Raw genomic sequence first — 20,182 nt, 5'->3', positions numbered from 1 at the left:
TCTATAGTCATTTATGTCACTCACTAGATTCTAAATCAAAATCCAATGATTGTGTTCTAATGATTTGAGTCAAGCCCTATTGGATCCTATTGCATTGTCAATTTACAATCCCAAGAATATGACTAAAAAGACTTTTTTTAGTATTTTGAATATTTGGACAAATACCTTAGGCAACAAAAATTTCCAGTGTTTTTAGATGTATAAACTAGACATTTTGTGATATTAAATTGCCAGATACAGCAAACCATTAATTTGATAGATAGTGCTAAAGATGCAGTCCTTTAGTAAATAGCAATTAGAATTTTCATTTGCACCAGAGTAAAGTACAGATTAAACTGTCTAACAAATAAGCTGACTGAAAGGGTCTGTATCAGAAAATGCACCCTCATTTGATTTAGTCATCTGAGCAACCTACAGGTTTTAATCTAATTGCACCTAAGTAGGTGGCAGTCAATGAAAGCTTCATTTAACAATAGTCAGATCAGTACTTTGCAAAGGATTATTTTTGTGTGTGTGTGAGCCATGATATTAATTAGAAATGACAAACTGAAGGCTATGAAAGACCCATAAGGTTTACCTACCTGCCAGGGTAATTATCACCATTGCTTTACTAAGAAGGTCTGCTATTGTTGAAGCTCCAGTTCTGTTTAAGCAGCATCAGTTTGCTGAAATAAGGAATATTTGAAAAAAGATTTTAAAAACTTTAATTCATAGGGGCATCTAGGTGGCTCAGTCAGTTAAGTGTCTGCCTTCGGCTCAGGTCATGATCTCAGGGTCCTGGGATTGAGCCCTGAGTTGGGGTCCCAGGGAGCCTGCTTCTCCCTCCCCCTCCGCCACTCTCCCCTGCTTGTACACTCTCTCTTACTCAAATAAATACAATTAAAAAAAATGTAATTTGTAAAATATGTTCTGAATATTACTATGTATATTAAAAAATATTGTTAGTTTGGAGCACCTGGGTGGCTCAGTCAGTTGAGCATCCGCCCGACTCTTGGTTTCAGCTCAGGTAATGATCTCATGGGTACTGAGATCCAGCCCCAGCTCAGGCTCCTCGCTCAGCATGGAGTCTGCTTGGGATTCTTTCCTTCTGCCTCTCCGTCTCTCACTTGCTCACGCATGCACTTTCGCTCTCAAAAACAAAACAAAACAAAACAAAACAAAAACTCTTTAAAAAAGTGAAAAGTATTCTTAGTTATAAATTCTATTAACTTGTTGCGTCAGTCAGTGTTACCACTGGTTCTATAAAATAGTCTTAGTTTTAAAGATTTTTGGACATGTGTAAAACTCTGTTTTTAAGATAGTTAAATTCTGGCAGTTATATCTAAAGTCTTTTATAGACATTATAGTATCTGAAAGCAGATTTGAGAAAATGAGACCCAGTTCTGCATTCTCTTTCCAATTATGATGTGTTTTTCATTAATTTAACCTATCTGCATTGTGCAGTATTCATTACAAAAGAATATGCTCAATTGATGGAGAATTGATTTTTAGTATCTAAATTTCAATGGTGAAATTTGTCACCTTTGATTTTTGATTGTATGCTCTGTTGCCCTGAGAGAGTTGATTAGAAGACCTTAAATATTCTCACGGAGATTTAAAAAAAAAAAAAATGCCCCAGGGGAAAAAAAAGTAAATTGTTTCTTTATAAATGCATAACTTACATACAATAAAATGCAATAATTTAAAATGTACAATATGATACATTTTGGTGAATGCAAATAATTGAATTAACACTAGCTCAATTAAGATAAAGATAATTTCCATCACTCCAGACATTCTTCGAACTACTTACTCTACCTCATTCCTTCCAGTTTCCTACTCCCAATCCAGGCAATCAATCACTGTCTGAACTGTTCTGATTTCTTTCACTTTAATTTAGTTTAGCTCATTCTATAACTTGATACAGATGAAACTATATTACTTGAATACTTTCATTTATGCCATGTTTTGTTTGATATAATGTTTTTGAGATTTATCTAACATTATTGCATGTTTCAGGGGTTTGTTTTGTTTGTTTGATTGCTGAGAAGAATTTTCTTTGTATGACAGCAGTCACCCATTGATGGATATTTGGGTTAGCTCTTATAACCAAATATACCATGAATATTTTTGTAATAGTTTCTTTGTGAACATTCAAGATATTCTCTTGGATAAATTCAAAAATGTAGTATTGTTTAATTATATAACAAACTGCCAAAATATTTTCCAAAGAGATTGTACAAGATATCAATTTACTGCCTCTTATCTCTCAATTCACTTTTCATTGCCTGTTCTACAGTAATGGAACTGGATTCTGTAAGCATGGCCAATAACAAACAAAATGTTAAGCTTCATCAATATAGGGAACTCCAAGGGTCTGCAGAGTGAAGGACTTCTCTTTCTGGCTCTGGAGTACTTCTGATTCTCCTTCTATTCCAGTGATGCTTGAAGGAGAGACATGTAGCGGTGCTCCACCATAGATGCATGACTAGTGTGTACAATCCCGTGGAAAGCTTGCATATCTGGTCTTAGTTAAATTAAGGAATTTAACTTGGGTACCCTGGGTACAAACCCTAGGTACACACCCCACTTACAAATGGACTCCTAATGCCCCAACTCCCCCCATGCACCTGCCTGCTGGCTTCAGCTCACTTACTTACTGGATGAGTGTTGCCTACTTGCCATCCCAGCTGTGGTTCCCTTCCCTCCAGCCTCTGTGCACCTAGACCAGATAGGAGGGGGGAATATGTGTGGTATCACCCACTTTGCCAGTGACTATGGGCCAACTGGCTCTGGCCCCATCAACCAAATAGACTTCTGGGCTATCCATTGCACTGCAACCTTCTCCAATGAGAACTGAATCCCAAATCTGGGGAGGAAGCACACTTTTCTAGTTTGGCTCTTCTGTTGATACTCTGTTTCATTATTAGAGTATGTTTTAGAGCTTTCTTTATTCCTTTACATTTATTCTTCTACTATAATTAGAAATTCTTTATTTTAAACTTTCCCCATTTGAGGTACTGTGTCTTTTGTCTCCTAATTGGACCTGGACTAATAATAGTGATTATACCATTCTATACTCCCACCAGCCACATGTTTGGGTTAGTTAATCTACATTCTTGCAAACACTTCTCTGTTCAGTTTTTTGATTTTAACATTTCTTCTAGTGGTGAAGTGGTAACTTACTGTACTTTTAATTTTATATCAGATTGAATAGATGATTTCAGGGGACTATCTCCCGATTCACACCCAAGATTAAATGGCCATTGATACAATTCCTTGTTTATACATATACATATCTGTGTATGTGCACACAAGTGTGTAAACTATCTAATGGTAATAGTGTTTGACACAGCATTCAGAGGAAACAAATCTGTGTTTAGAAGTCTCGTTTTGGTTTTTTCAAGGATTAGCTTCATTGTTCTTTAAAAAGAGTTCATGTAGAAATTATCATTTTTACTTTTAAGTAGGCAAAAATAGAAGAGTAAATTTTATTTAGGAAAACAGTGAGTTAAGAGTCAGTGGTTTTTATTGGATAGAGGTAATTCTGTGTCCTAATAGAGAGGTGAGAAAAGCAGAGTGTCACTTAAAGTGGGCCAGATATCCTCCCGTAGGGTGGTTAGAAGAGGTGTATAACAAATTACAAGAGATTTTGTAGGACCTTAATAGCTATCAATAAAAGTACAAATGATAATGTCAAATGTTGTGCTTTCTATATGTCTGGAAATATTTAAGGCACTGAACACACATTCAAGCAGAGTCACATGAACATTTTTTCAACTCAGGGCTAATTTTTAAAAATATTTCTTCCTTTTTGTATAACAGCTCCCAAGTAAGTTAAAGTACACAATTATAGAATATGTTATTTTGTATTTTAGAATTAGCTCAATTTCTTTAATTTCTAGATGAAGACATTAAGATATAGAATCATGAAGGGACATCATCAAAAACTACAGGTAAACATTATTTCAATAAGCCAAGACATTATTGCCCCATTAGTAGGGATTTTTCTTTATGATTCTATTTAGTCACCCTCTTAGTAAGTGCTAACTGAATCATAGATATATTTAGCTCAAATATTAGAAAGAGAATCCTAAATTTAAATCTTTATGATGGGGATTTAGTATCATCATTTTTATATATCAAATAGTATTTTGAAAATGGAAATTAGTAAAAATAATGGTTTTTTTTACATATAATCAAGTATTCTGATGCATCTCTTTTATAAAAGAAACACTGTTAACATTTATCACTTTAAGAAGTTTCGAAGATAATATGGTAGTAAAAGCATAATAAAGAACAGAAAAGAATGACATTTTTAAATTGTCATCAATACTTTAATACTAGAGTAGAATGAATTTTGAATGAAATTCTGTCTTGTAATAGTATCTAGAGTTTTTTATTAACTTTGAGTTATAATGTAGTAGTCAGTTTCATTTCATACAATTGTATAAGATAGGGTATTACTGAAATAAACATTGTGATATTTTGATATATATTTATGACAAAATAAATTAATCCAGCAGTCACATCGAAATCTGCTAATAGTGTAGACTTCCACATTTAATGTTTGTAATGGGGAGACCAGAGTTAGAGTGGAAGGATTTTATAAAACTAAAGTAATATTAAGGTTTAAAACTAAGAAAAGTCACTCCAAAGACTTGCAGCCACATTTAATCACATTTAGCACCACAAAATTGGCTGTCAAAAGTCTAATTAACTATCAGGCATTAGCTCTATCTTCCATGCAGCTCACTTGCACAGCCTTTCATTATAACATCTGGCAAGTTTAAAAAAATTCCCTAGAAAACTACTTCTTCCTATAGTTTTACAACATAGAGTTTTAGTGAAACGAACTGTTGTTAAAACAACAACAAAAGCATATTCAGTGCTTCATTGTTGAACTGTGAAGGTTTTTAAAGCATGTTTGAGCTACTGGTCACTTCATTTTATGTGAAAACACACAATTAAGCTTAAAGAGACATTTCACCAAGTGAATGCTGGTGCATACTTTGATTTCATTATTTAGTGATGTAATTTTTCCAACATTTTTCCAAAATTGAAACCCAGCCTTCAACGGCACATGATGAGTGTTTAACTTAGTTTTTGTTTTCTTGATCTTTTTTTTTCAAACAGCTAAAGAGTTCTTTATTTACTTAAGTATACTTATGTTACTAGCTGAAATTCAAAGAGAAGGACATATTTGCTTATGTGTTTGCTATAATAGTTGGAGATAAGCATTTCACAACACAAAGTTTTGATGATAAGAAAATATTGTAATATCCAGGGAGTAAAGGCTGATTGCTTACAGAGGACTACAGACTAGAAATAGACTTATTAATTAGTGGCAACAGAGGGCAAAATACCATGAAATAATATTTTTTATTGTGACTAGAAAAAAGTAATTATCAAATAAGAATTCCAGACACAGCTAAACTATTCTTTAAAAATGATTAGAGGGGCACCTGGGTGGCTCAGTCGGTTAAGCGTCCTGACCTTTGGCTCAGGTCATGATCCCAGAGCCCTGGGATTGAGCCGTGTCTGGCTCCGGACTCAGGGGGGAGTCTGCTTCTCCTTTTGCCTCTGCCCCTCCTCCTGTTCATGCTCTCTCTCTCTCTCACTGTCTCTGAAATAAATACAATCTTTAAAAAAATAAAAATGATTGGAAAATAAAGATACATTCAGAAAAATATATAAAAGTTATAGCACAAATTGCATATGCTAGAAGAACTATAAAACGATATGCTTCCACAAATAAAATTATACAAGAGAACCCAAAAAGGAAGTGTGAATTGCAAGAAGCAATGATGGGCAAATAAATTGGTAGATTTGATCATTTTAAATTAGCTATGTCAGTAAAAATAGTAATAGAAATAATGACTATTTTACAGTGGTTTGTTGGTAAAGTGAGGTGTGGCTCATGGAAAATGGTGTGGAAGTTGAATATAAAAGATTTGGTCTTAACATGTTCTAAGACCTTGGTACTCTTCAGACGGAGGATAATCTCTTTTCTAGAGAAAAGTTAAAAAATTATATATAATTAACACACTATGAGGCAGGAAAGAGGAAAGAAAACTAAAGGGAAAAAAAGAAACATTACAGAATAGAAAGCACAAAATAGGGGCCCTGGGTGGCTCAGTCAGTTAAGCATCTGCCTTCGGCTCAGGTTATGGTCTCAGGGTCCTGGGATCAAGCCCTGCATCGCTTCTCCCTCTTCCTCTGCTGCTCCCCCTGCTTGTGCTCTCTCTCTCTCTCTCTGTCAAATAAATAAATAAAATCTTAAAAAAAAAAAAAAGCGCAAAATAAAGTGAGGGGAAAGAGTACAATTGCATAAAAAAAAAATCACATTTGAAACAGAACAAGAGATAGGTCACCTTAGATTGGGCTTATAAATCCATCTAAGAGTTTTTAAGAGCATTCTTAAAATATAAAATTAAGAATTGAAAATAAAGGAATTCAGACAAAAGTTAACTGGGCAAATACTAATCAAAAGAAAATTAGTTATAGCAATATTAATATCAGAAAAAGTCCACAAATGGTGGAAGTGAGGAGTTGGACATTTATTCCATTGATTCAGATTTGGTTGTCTCAGCATACCTATTCCAACAGACCAATGCTTGACCCTCTCAAAATCCTCTTTTTTTTCTGCTCAGTAGGCAGCATTGTTCCCATGCCCATCTTCACACTCAGTTCCCCTAGAATGGATTCTTACCCTTTCTCTCCTGGACTTTCGTTAGTTTCCTTGTCTTGACCAATTTTATTCAAAACATAACTAAATTTTTGTGAGTGATCTCTTTACCATAAAACCTAATTATGTCACTCTCCAAATTAAAATCATTCAATGACATGGCATTTCTAAAAGGTAGAACTTCAAAAGGTAAAAAGCTTTCATCTGCCTCCCCTGTGTTTTTTTCATAATACTTGCAGGCAGCATGCACATTTTATATTTCATCGATCCTAAACTATCGGTCCTTCCAGGGATAGGGCATCCTTTTTATACTTTTATGCATTTCATACTATCTCCTTATATGGAGTTTTCTTTCATTTTGCACATTGTACATGTTTCAAAACCTACCTAAATTTGTATTCATTCTAATTATCTCTCATTCACCACTATATGACTCCTTCAACTGTGTGTGTATGTATTTTCACATAGCTAAATATATATATACATTAAATATGTATATATATACATTAAATATGAATGTGTATAATTTCCACTTAACAATGTATTCTAATTGTTTTTTTATATATCTCTTTTCCAATTAAAATGTTGAGTCTGTTGAGGATAGGATCCATTCCATGTAGGATATCTGGTGTCAAAAATGTATGCTGAAATCCAATAACATTCAATCTTGAAAGAAGAATGTGAATTTGGAGATCATTTAGTCCAAAAGCTTGATTTTTATAGATGAATCTATCAGGCTACATAGAGATTACTATTTTTTACTACATTTGTCTTTGAAAAATCTGAATCAATATTGGGAATGTTAAGTTTTCATTGTATTTGTCAAGTTTCTAAGAAATCTTTTCTCTGGCATTGGCTTAACTAAGGTAACTGGTTCATTATTAGCCCCACTAAAAATAAAATGCAAAATTATTTAAGAGGGCTTTAGCCTAGAATCATTGGGATTTAATCTTCTAAAAATCTAGGCTTTTTTTACTCTTAAACACTCTTAAATTCCAGAAGGGATTTTGTGCGGATTAGGAGTTCTGATCTTCCCTGTTAAAGCTTATTTCAGTTCTTGATACTAACAATAATACCTATTTTTGCACCTTAATGACACCACTTTTTGCCTTTCCCTCTTTTAAGACCACCTGCATGAAATATGAATACTAATGATTCCTCAGCTGCATTGGGAATTCAGCACCTTTCAGTCACAGTCCATGTTTGTTTTCTTGACCTAGCATCTGCATTACATGTCCTTACTTTTCGGTTACCCTGATGTAAGGACCTCTCCTCAAGAATTAGATCTTTTTTAACTGACATACCTGTCTACACTCATGTTTGTTTCCTGCTCTCACCTACCCTTGCTGGTTCAGGTACTTCCACCATTATCAGCTGGGTCAGGCTGGATGTGTCCTAGATTTCCCTGGTCTAGCAATGAGTGGGGGATTCTAGACTGAAAAACAAATATTCTGGTGAAAGAGTGAGGGAAATCTATATCACAAGTGAAATGCAACTACATAACAAGTGAAAGTATAAGGCAATTGTTTGGAATTCAGACTGCCTTTTTTTTTTTTTTGAAACAAAGCAAAACAAAAAACAGTATTAGTTAGGTTCCCAGGTTAGTTCACATCAATCAGGAAGATTACAAAAGATTAAGACAAAAAGAACATGGCCAAATGAATTCAAGTATGCTAGCTGAAGTCTTTCTAGGGATCATTGTACTGGATGCTTGAGAAAAACTGAAATGCACTAATATGGTAATAGAGAATAGAATAGGAGATGTTAATTTGAAAAAGATGGAAAAAAGAGGATAGCAACAGAGGGAGGTGATGAATTTATGCCAGGCTTTTTTAAAATACAGGATTGATTCTAATCCATGGGCTTCAGCCAAGGGGAAGATGGTTGTGTTATTGTTGTGATTTCAAGAATAAAATCCCAAGCATCTGTATTTACAGTGTGTGATGTTTTATAATTTTTTAAGCTGCCAACAGTGTAAGTTCTGCTCAAAAATACAGATGGTTAAAATCACATGCACAGAAAGTGATCTTTTCCTTATTGCAGATCCTATGTATCTGATTCTTCATGTTCACTTTCTATTATATTCTCCAGCTCCTGACAAATACTACTACTCTTTTATTTGACCATTTATGTAGAATTTTATGCAAAATTTTATTAAATTAATTTTCATGTGCTATATTTGTTCTGATAATTTCCTCTCATTATACACTAATTTTTGAGTTCTCATTACTTTTATTAAGGAAATATAATGTAAGAAGTCCCATGGAACTTTAGAAAATTATCTAATGTAAGCTGTATAAGGTAAATAAAACCAGAAGAAATAAGTAAAGATAACTACTAATGGTCTGCATTTGGTGTGTAACTAGATTAACTATGATAGTTTCACATGTATCATACTATTTTATTTCAAAACAAAAACACTCCCTTTTCAGAATATTATGTCCTAAGTTAAATATATTCATACTGAGTGTAGGACATATGAATATAAGATACAGTGGTAGGTATAATGACATTGCTTTTTATGCAGAATTGTTTAATTTTAATCAATATTTAAAAGTGACATTAACAATTAAAAGTCAAAATAGGGGGCACCTGGGTGACCCAGTTGGTTAAGTGTTCAACTCTGGGTTTCAGCTCAGACCATGATCTCGGGGTCCTGGGGTCGAGCCCCACATCAGGCTCCATGCTCTGCGTGGAGTCTGCTTGGGATTCTCTCTCTCTCTCTCCCTCTACCCTTCCCGCTCATGCTGCCTCTCTCTCTCTTTCAAATAAATAAATAAAATATTAAAAAAATAAAAATAGGCTAATGATTAGAAATAGCACCAAACATTTTAATGCCTTCTAAGTTATCGTATGTTTTTCTTTTATGTTGTTTAACAAGAAGTCATGCAGATCTAAAGTGCAATAGTTCAGTGAGACAGTTTTCTAATTAGTGATAATTTATTTTTTATTTTTTTTTATTTTTTTTTTTTTTAAAGATTTTATTTATTTATTTGAGAGAGAGAGAATGAGAGAGAGCACATGAGAGGGGGGAGGGTCAGAGGGAGAAGCAGACTCCCTGCCAAGCAGGGAGCCCGATGCGGGACTCGATCCAGGGACTCCAGGATCATGACCTGAGCCGAAGGCAGTCGCTTAACCAACTGAGCCACCCAGGCGCCCTCTAATTAGTGATAATTTAAACTGTGATAATATAATGAGAATGTTCTAGCAACTTGCATTTGCATGGTGAACAAAGTATATTGAACATTTCATAAAGAATAAAATTACTATTGTTTGTCTTAAGTTTTGAAATTACTTGGAAATTAAGAGAAGCTATAATTGATCTAATCATTGATTGTCAAAAATTTTTTTCTTAGAGGAAACTTAAACATTTATGTTCCAAATAGATGCATTTGACCATTTTATTATGATGTAAGATGTCTACTAGTTAACATGTTATCAACTATATGTGTTAGTATTTTTAATTTTAAATCTCATGAGTATTTGGAATCTCAAGAGTTTTGTAGAAATATATATTTTTGAAGAAAGAAAATATGTAGGTTTTCTACAAGATTTATTTATTTATTTATTTTAGAAAGAGAGAGAGAGCATGAACGGGGGTCGGGGAAGGGGAGAGAATCTCAAGCAGACTCCTCGTTGAGTCTGAAGCCTGACAAAGGCACAATCCCATGACCCCAAGATCATGACCTGAGCCACAATCAAGAGTTGAATGCTCAACCAACTAAGCCAACCAGGAGCTCCAAAATATGTGTTTTATATATATGCATCTATATATGCAGTTTATATCTGTATTTGATTGAAATTGGTTTTATTTATTGTTTATGAAAATGTATTAACTTTAGTTAGGTTATTGACTTAACACATTCATAAAGCTAAATTTGATTTGTACACCAGATGTTAGCTTTAGTTTATGCTAGGTTTAAGATCTGAAAAACTTGGCTCAAATCCACATTTCATGTTCAGTGAAAAGTTCAGGGCTCTCCCAAATACTTCTTCATATTCTAAATACACATTTTTTCAGGTCACCTTGGCTCCATTTTTCGACATGCATTAGAATTTTATTTTCAGTTTCCATCCTGCATGGGTTTTTTTTCTCTCAGTTGTGACATGTACCCAAAGTGGACACTCAGTGCCTTTTTCTTATTTGTGCCAACTCCCTCCCTGGCTTTCTACCCACAAAAATCACAACATAATATCACCAAACATCACCAATAGTGATTACCAATAGGAGTATTATTCATAATAAACAAAAGGTAGAAACAACCAAAATTCCCCTCAACTAGTGAATGGATAAATAAAATATGGCATATCTATACAATGGAATGATATTTAGCAATATAAAGAAATGAGGTAGTGATGCATACTAGGACATGGTTGGGCCTTGAAAACATTGCCCCAAACAAAGGAAGCCAGTCACAGAAGACCACATATTGTATAATGCCATTTACACAAAATATTCAGAATAGGCAAATCTATAGAAACAGAAATTATATTAGTGTGTGCTCCTATTAGAGGTTGTGAAGGAGCTGGTGGAGTATCGTTTCTTTGAGCTGATAAAAATGTTCTAAAATTGATTATGATAGTAGTTTCACAGCTGTTAATATACTGAAAACTACTGAATTTTAAACATGAAAAGAATGAATTGTATGCAAGTTTTCTTATTAAAACTGTTATTTAAAATACCACCACCAAGTCACACAGTCTTTGTGTTGGCATCCACCGAGAGAGGTTTTGTCTAGAGAAATGGTGGTTCAAACATCAGGCACAATTTAAAAATGAAAATGAAACATCTCAGTTATTACCATGATGCACTCAGCCAGTTCCTAGTACAGCTGTAGACTTTTTTTGCATATCCAAAGACTTATTAATGCCCACTAACATCTTTTGGGTTTAATTCTTTATCTCTAACCACCTGCATCTATCTAGGGAAAGCAGAAGCAGAAATTATAATTCTCCACTGACAGAGGTATTACATTAACATACCCCAACTTTATTTCTGCACCTTTACTGCCTAGAAGATAGTAACAACTATACAAAATTTTGGTCTTAAAGTTTGTTTTGTTTACACATTGTTTGTTCATAGGGGTGTATGTTAGCTTCTGAATAGAATAAATAAAACTAAACTGCAGCCGTCTATGAACTCTGAGTTAGGCAGGTAGAAATAGAAGCATCTCTTAAAAGAGGAAGAATGTGAAGAAAATTTAGAGCTGAACTGCTATGTAAATTCCTTGATCAAACTGTTTGATGAGATTAGATACCTCCATTTTGCAGAAACATATCTTAATATTTTCTGAACAATTTTTTTTAGCTTTAGATCCAGCTAAAGATCCATGCCTAAAGATGAAATGTAGTCGCCATAAAGTATGCATTGCTCAAGATTCTCAGACTGCAGTCTGCATTAGTCACCGGAGGCTTACACACAGGTAAACATTATTAAATTAAATTCCACTGATTGAATAGTACTCTTTACCATGAATAACTGCAGAGTGTAAATATTTGGCAATATCTGCTAAGCTTTTATCCAGAGTTTTATTGAAACAATTTTAGAAGCTTGGTTAATACAATTATGATTCACTTGGGTTAAACATTGTAATCAGTCAGAATTACTATAGATTACAGAATTTAGGCATATATTATTGAATAAAGAGGATTTTGTGAAGATTGGGTAAAGTGTTACACTTTTTCCATTTTAAAGACTAAGTATAATTTTGGTACACTCTAAATACTTATGCTTATGCCTTTTGAAAGATATTTTCTTTAGGGAAGAATTGGGAAAAAAGTTAAAGGAAAAAAATGAGAGATGTTCATAAAAAAAGATGAAAAGTCACAATATAGAAACATGGACCTAAAATCCTTGAGGACACCTTCCTTTAAGGAAGCACTCATACTCATACTCCACTCATACTGGTGGAGTCCTTGTAGTCTGGAAGCTGACACAAAATTTAAAAAGAAGAAAGGGCTTTAAATATTTTTTTTTTTTTTGTAATGATATCACTGCTTCTGTCAGATATGCTCTATTTTGAAAAGGATCAGTAATTTAGAAATAGCCTGTGTAGTTTCATGCTGAGTCCTAAGGATTGAAACATGCCATAACCAAAAGTGAAATCACTGGGTAACTGACTGAAGCAAGAAGGTATATTCATTCCCTTTATTACTTTAAAAAAAATTCTCTTTATGAGAACACTCTTTTTTGTGATATCAGACCTGTATTGCTCTTACATCAAATGAGCAAGGGAATTTCACTATTTGGGTATGTTCAGAGATTAAATGCATTTTGACTTCAGTGTACTTACTCTAAAGTATATTATTCAAACACACCAACAGAGATTAAAAGCATTAGAGGATAGGAATGTAAGTAACATTTCTAGAAAATGGCAAAATTTAAATTTGGTTGACTTTTCTTATTGATATAAAAGCACATATGCATAAAGCCTGTTATTACATGCTGAATGGAGTAGAAGAGTTTATTCCATAATGCCACATCAACAGTGGCAGATTTCAAGTGCCAAGGCAGGCTAATGCAACCAAGATAAAGAGTTTAGGAATGAGTTCACTTGGGACAAAAGAATCATGGCATACCAATAGTGTACTTGCAGAAGTAAGAGAGAGAGGAAGAAAGAGAACAACAGTTTGGGGATGTGAAGTGTAAAAGACTTCTAGGAAATAGCATTGCTATAAAGTCAATGTACTGTGGGAGGGCACAGAATGGGAAAGCAGAATTATCAGCAATATATTCCCTACTCAATCATGTCCTCTATGTTAATTTTATCAAGGGATACCAAAACTTCAGGCCAGAATTTTATTTTTCTATTTATTTCCTTAGGATTTCAAAAACGTTCTGCATTTCTTGGATTCATATTAATTAATCATCAAAAAATTAAATATTAATATGCAAATGTATGTATGAACGGGATGGGGAAGAGTTGATTTTTACTTGAGGGATCGATACAAGGGTGGTGTTGAAATGAATTCCTGTATAATCCCTCACCTAAATTGCAGAGACTTAGTCAATTCATTTCATATAAAAGCCAAAACTGTTTTATCACAACTTTCAGAGACCCTGGGAAGGATTTTCATCTACACACATTTAACACCTCATTGGCCATTTCACCCCTGGTCCCTTGAACCAAGTCAAAGAGCAACTGAAGAACTCACAGTTAATCTCATGCTTGGGGCAGGGACTCTTTCCTTTCCACAACTGCTGAACACTGAAGCCAGGAGAGGTTAAAGTAACTGACTCAAGATCACAGAGCTGGGAATTTTCAGAGCATTGATTTCAGTCTATATATACTGACACCAAAGTCCATGCTTTTTACAACTGTGCTGTCTCACTGCTTCTCTAAATTATTAAGAAAAAAACAGCGCATAACTACAGACAGAAAGAAACTTTCTTAACATGATAAAGCCTCAGAACCAATAGTTAGAATATTTCTTTAATATAAACAGGTGACGTTTCTTGAATTGAGAACCATTGCCATCTCTGCCTGTGGTGTAGTAGGGGGCTGGGGCAGTGGGGGAGACTACTATGTTTTCAGTAGGTGGACTTCCAAGTGTTTTATGTAAATAGTATTTAGCCCTGTTCTATTTCTAATAGACACTATTATAAAATTTGCACTCAATACACACTATATTCGATAAATAAATAACTAGTTTCCAAAGAATTGATTTTAAGATGAATATTTGGTATGTTTTATTCACTTTGAGGATGTCAGTGCATAGTGAATATTTATTCAACACTTAGGGAAGGAGAGTTTTACCAAGCAGTTTGATCAATAAAAGTGGCTAATGTAAATAAAGCAGGTCTTAAATCTGGGGGTTGTGTGTGTGATATGGGGATGGGGCACAGAAAACAAGGAAAACAGTTTAATTAATCAATTCTGGCCACTTACATAGTTTAGATTAGAAATTACTACTGTTTTTATTTAAAGGAACAGCTTATTAATTTTTTTTCTTTTCTTGATCTCATAAAAGAGAAAATGGAATTTTCTATTTGCTTTGTAGGGAGAATCTTATTTTTCAAAGTTTTCCTAATTTCCCACCCCTCCCAAACTAGATGACACATCCATTTTCCCACTACCTTAGAACCCTGAACTCATTTTGAAATACTCATTACATTTGTAATAAGTTGTCTAACATTAATCTCCTTCAACTGACAGGAAGTTTCATGAAGGCAGTGTCTATGTCTTACTTACTACTTTATACTCAACTTGACATGCTGGCTAGTATATATTTTCTTTGGAGAATGTATTAAGATAGCTTTTATTTTTGAATAAGCTAAGAGAAGAAAATTGAGTAGTTTGATCAATTAACTGGTCAACCTAGATAATCTAAGTCTGAAGTTTTTTTCTGTGTGCCGTGTGCTTATTGATTAAAGATAGTCTGGAAAGGACATAAGAGTCAATCAACAAACATCTTTAAATAAATTCATTGAAAAAGAAGGGTTCAAGATGGCAGTGTAGGAAAATCCTGAACTTACCTCCTTTGGTGGACACAACAAATTTACAACTACATATGGAATAATTTTCTCTGAAAAAGACCTAAAAACTGAATGAACAGAGCCTCCACAACAACGGAGAAAAGGGTACATTAGGAAACAACAAACACACACACACACACATACACACAAAACAGGAACAGCAATCTATAATCAGGATGGATTTCAAAAATACAGAACTTTTCCCTAAGAAGTGAAAGATCTATGCTCTACATCAGGCACCCCAGCCCCTAGATCTTTCACAGGACAGATGAGTGCCCCAAATGCCTTGCTTTCAAAACAAATGGGAATTACATCCAAGAAAACCATTTGGTTTGTCCTAGGATCCAGCACAAAATCAACTGTTTGAAAGTACCTAAAATATATGTGAAGGAGATGTAATTACTGATCTTAAAGCATCTGCTGGAAAGACGATAACTTGTTGGGACTCTCTCTGAGGACAAAGTCATTGTTAGGTACCATTTTTGCAAACTCATTGCAAATGCAGGCACTGGTGGATACCATCTTAGAACTCTCCCTCTAACCTGTTAGCACCAGAGGGTATGCGCTACTGAGGGCCCCACCAACTCCTATGCTGCAGCCACACATCACGTGTGGGCTCGAGTGAGAGCCATGCCGACCCCTATGTCACACAACCACATGCTACAACTGGGCCGGTGAGATCCTTGCCCACTCCCATCCTGTAGCTGCAGCCTCACAACAGCAGCTCACACAGGGGATGCCTCTGGCTGCCAGGCAGGATAGCACTTCTAAGCCTTACATTATCTCCTACATTAGGTTATGTCCTACATTAAGCCACTCCTTTGAGATGGGAAGAGGTAGCTGATTTGCCTAATACATAGAAACAAACACAGAGGGTCAGGCAAAATGAGGAAAGAGAAGACTCTTCCAAAAAACAGACAAGACAAAACCTCAGCAAAAGACATTAATGAAGCACAAATAAGCAATTTACCTGATAAAGAGTTTGAAGGAATGGTCATAAAGATGCTTCCTGAACTTGGGAGAAAAATGGATGAACACAGTGAGAACTTCAACAAAGAGATAGAAAATATAAGAAAGCACCAAACAAAAAAATATAAAGCTGAAGAATACAATAACTAAACTAAAAAATTACCTTTGAGAGTCTCAACAAGAAATTGGATGAAGCAGAATAATGGATCAGTGAGCTGGAAAACAAAGCAATGACACTCACCCAGATAGAGCAGAAAAAAGAAAAAAAAATTAAAGTGAAGCTATTTTAAAGGACCTCTGACAAAGAATTAAGCAGAATAACATTTGTATTATAGGGGTGTAAAAAAGAGAAAGGAGAGAAAAGTCCAGAAAACTTATTTGAAGAAACTATGGCAGAGAACTTCCCTATCCAGGAAAGAAAACAGACATTCAGGTCCAAGAAGCCCAGAGAGTTCTAAACAAGATGAACACAAAGGGATCCACACTAAGGCACATTATAGTTAAAACGTAAAAGTTAAAGAGAAAAAAAAAAAAATCTTAAAAGCAGCAAGAGGAAAACAACTTGTTACATAAAAGGGAAACCCATAACACTATCAGAAAATTTTCAACACAAACTTTGCTTGCCAGAGGGAGTGGCATGATGTATTCAAAATACTGAAAGAAAAAAAAAAAAAACTTTCAGCTAAGAATTCCTTACCCTGTAAGGTTATCATTCAGAATTAAATGGGGAGATTAAGAGTTTTCCAGACAAGCAAAAAGCAAAGAAGTTCATCACCACTAAACCAGCCTTACAAGAAATGTTAAAGGGACTTCTGTGAGTAGAAAAGAAATGGCCCTAATTAATCACAAGAAAACATATGAAAGTAAAATATCTCACTGGAAAAGGTGAACACATAGTAAAGATAGTGAATCAATCAATTATAAGACAAGTATGAAAGTTAAAGACAAAAGTAGTAAAATTAACTAAAACTACATTAACTAATTAAAGGATGTATAATATAAAAAGATCAACTTAGGGGCACCTGGGTGGCTCAGTCTATTGGGCATCTGACTTCGGCTCAGGTCATGATCTTGGAGTTGTGGGATCAAGCCCCACATTGGGCTCTCTGCTCAGCAGGGAGTCTGCTTCTCCTTCTTGCTCTCTCTTTCTCTCTCTCTCTCAAATAAATAAGATCTATATAAAAAAAAAAATCACTTAACCACCTGTTACATATATAGAATGTTATATGTGAAACTCACAGTAACCACAAAGCAAGAACTTATAGTAAAAATACAAAAGAAAATGGTAAAAGGATCTAAACATAACACTAAAGAAAATCACCAAACCACAAAGGAAGAGACAGGAGAAAAAGGAACAGACTGCTAGAAAACAATTAACAAAATGGCAATAAGTGCATACCTATCAATAATTGTTATTAATGTAAGTGGACTAAACTCGCCAATCAAAGACATAGAGGGGCTGAATGGATAAAAAACATAATCCATCGGTAGAAGACTCTACGACGGCACCGTGGAGTGGTGCAGCGCCAGATGGGAGCGACGTCGGACGTGCTGGATCTGCCTCACGGAACCATGTCGAAGCAAGAAGCAGGCACCAACGCCTCCTCATGGGTTGTTGCTTTCCGGCGAAACTTGGCAGTGTCCCGTGCTCTGGAAGGGAGGCCGACGGAGGACCCAAATCGAAGAGGTCAGGAGGCCGGTAGGGGTGGCAGAGGTGGAGGCTGGAGGAACCCCTCCGGCCTCCAGCAACCTGTGGCCGCTGGCCTCCGAGAACCGCCGCTTTGCTTTGGACTGAATAACGTGTGGGTCGGTCCTGTGATCAGTCATGGAGGGTCAAAAATAAAAAACATCCAAAGAAAATACAGATAATAAAAGGTCATTCAGAAGAAGTAGAGGTCAGAATCTTTGGCAACAAGGTGATGCAGGCGAAGGCCAAAACAGTGATAGATAATCTTGTTAAAAAACAAGAAAATTACAATTCAAAACTCAGAACTGATATTGTTGCATTCCAACCTTCTGTTGGAAGAGATGTAAAGACAGGTAGTAATGTTACAGAGAATCAGCCATTGATTGGGATCAAATTTGAGAAGATGCTTTGAAATGGGGGGAAAAAAGTGGGAAGATTTACCACCAATTAAGAAAAACCTTTACCTGGAGTCAGAAGCAACAAGTTCAATGTCACAAGTGCAAGTAGACATTTGGAGGAAAGAAAATTATAATATAATGTGTGATGACTTGAAAGAAGGGGAGAAGCGTCGTATACCCAATCCTACTTGTAAATTAGAGGATGCTTTTCAGTGTTATCCTGAGGTTATGGAAAACATTAAAAAGGCAAGCTTTCAAAAGCCAACACCGATCCGGTCGCAGTCATGGCCGATAGTTTTACAAGGTGTAGATCTTATAGGAGTAACCCCAACTGGAACTGGGAAAACACTGTCTTACTTAATGCCCGGATTTATACACTTGGATTCACAGCTTGTAATTAGTGGAAAAAGAAATGGACCCGGCCTGTTAGTCCTTACACCTACGTGCGAGTTAGCACTTCAAGTGGAAGCTGAATGTTCTAAGTATTCATATAAGGCCTCAAAAGTGTGTGTATATATGGCGGTGGAGATAGAAATGGACAAATACAAGATCTGAAAAAAGGAGTAGATATTATTATTGCAACTCCTGGAAGACTGAATGATCTACAAATGAATAACTTTGTTAACCTCAGAAATGTAACCTACTTGGTTTTAGATGAAGCTGACAAGATGCTAGATATGGGATTTGAACGCCAGATAATGAAGATTTTATTAGATGTGCACCCAGACAAGCAGACTATTATGACAAGTGCAATGTGGCCATATGCTGTCTGTCGACTTGCACAGACTTATTTGAAAGAGCCAATGATTGTATATGTTTGTACTTTGGATCTAGTGGCAGTAAGTACCGTGAAACAAAACAAAATTGTCACCACCGAAGAAGAGAGACGCTCTCATATCCAAACTTTTCTAAAAAGCAAGTCTCCCAAAGACAAAGTCATAGTGTTTGTCAGCAGAAAAGCTGTTGCTGACCACCTATCAAGTGACCTGATTCTGCGACATGTATCAGTGGAATCCCTTCACGGTAATAGGGAGCAGAGTGACCGAGAGAGGGCATTAGAAAACTTTAAAACAGGTAAAGTAAGAATATTGATTGCCACCGACTTGGCATCTCGGGGTCTTGATGTCCTTGATATCACACACGTCTATAATTATGATTTCCCCCAGAACATCGAAGAATACGTGCAGAGTAGGGCGCACTGGAAGAGCAGGGAGACAGAGTAGGGCACACTGGAAGAGCAGGGAGAACTGGGATATCTATTATTCTCCTCACTATAAATGACTGGGGGGTTGCTGGAGAGTTAATTAATATTCTGGAAAGAGCGCAACAGAGTATCCCAGAGGATCTTGTGGCAATGGCCAGGAGGTATGAGGTGAATAAACTGAAAAAAGAAATGGAGAAAAAATTGAGGAAACCCCAAGGAAAACCCCAGAAGTTTTATTATTAATGCCCTTGTTGAAAAGTGGTACCAGCCTCCTGAGAGGAGATCTCAAGATATATGGTAGTATGGGAAACATGCTGGCACTATGAAGAAATAAGTGATTCTTAAAATAATAAGTGTTTAAAAATGTAGAATTCAGTATTTTATACTTTCTTTAATAAAATAAAAAGTATTTAAACTTGAGTTACATTTTTTTCATGGATATTAAGGAATGTAGCATTACATTTTTTCACTTTTTACTATCTGTATTTAAAAATGTAAATTTTATCTCCTGTAATATTGTTATATTAAGGTCAGTCTTTAAAGAGTTGAAAGCCTGTTCAGATGTCATGGAAGTGAAAGATACTATTAACAAATAAATGTTTTTTTATGACAAAAAGAAAAAAAAAACATAATCCATCTATTATGCTGTCTACAAGGGACTAACTTTATTTTTTTAAGTTTATTTATTTAGTTAGTTAACTCGTTAGTTATGTAATCTCAACACCCAGTGTGGGGCTCAAACTCATGACGCCAAGATCAAGAATCACATGCTCTTCCAACT

The 20,182-nt window shown here is 35.2% G+C and overlaps 1 protein-coding gene and 1 pseudogene across 2 annotated transcripts in view; both read left to right on the top strand.

Annotated features, from left to right (window-relative positions):
• Positions 1 to 20,182, top strand: part of SPOCK3 (SPARC (osteonectin), cwcv and kazal like domains proteoglycan 3) — a 483,784-nt gene that overhangs the window by 198,637 nt on the left and 264,965 nt on the right. For both annotated transcript variants that reach the window (XM_078069416.1, XM_078069415.1), the window contains exon 4: positions 11,976 to 12,090. In XM_078069416.1, coding sequence (XP_077925542.1) covers positions 11,976 to 12,090 — 115 coding nt within the window. The remainder of the gene's footprint in view (positions 1 to 11,975; positions 12,091 to 20,182) is intronic.
• LOC118548304 (putative ATP-dependent RNA helicase DDX43 pseudogene) lies at positions 17,685 to 19,644 on the top strand (annotated as a pseudogene).

The sequence above is a fragment of the Halichoerus grypus genome, chromosome 3 (assembly GCF_964656455.1).
Source record: "Halichoerus grypus chromosome 3, mHalGry1.hap1.1, whole genome shotgun sequence".
Lineage (NCBI taxonomy): Eukaryota > Metazoa > Chordata > Mammalia > Carnivora > Phocidae > Halichoerus > Halichoerus grypus.
Note: the sequence above shows the minus strand (reverse complement) of the source record. Positions and strands in the feature narration are given on the sequence as shown.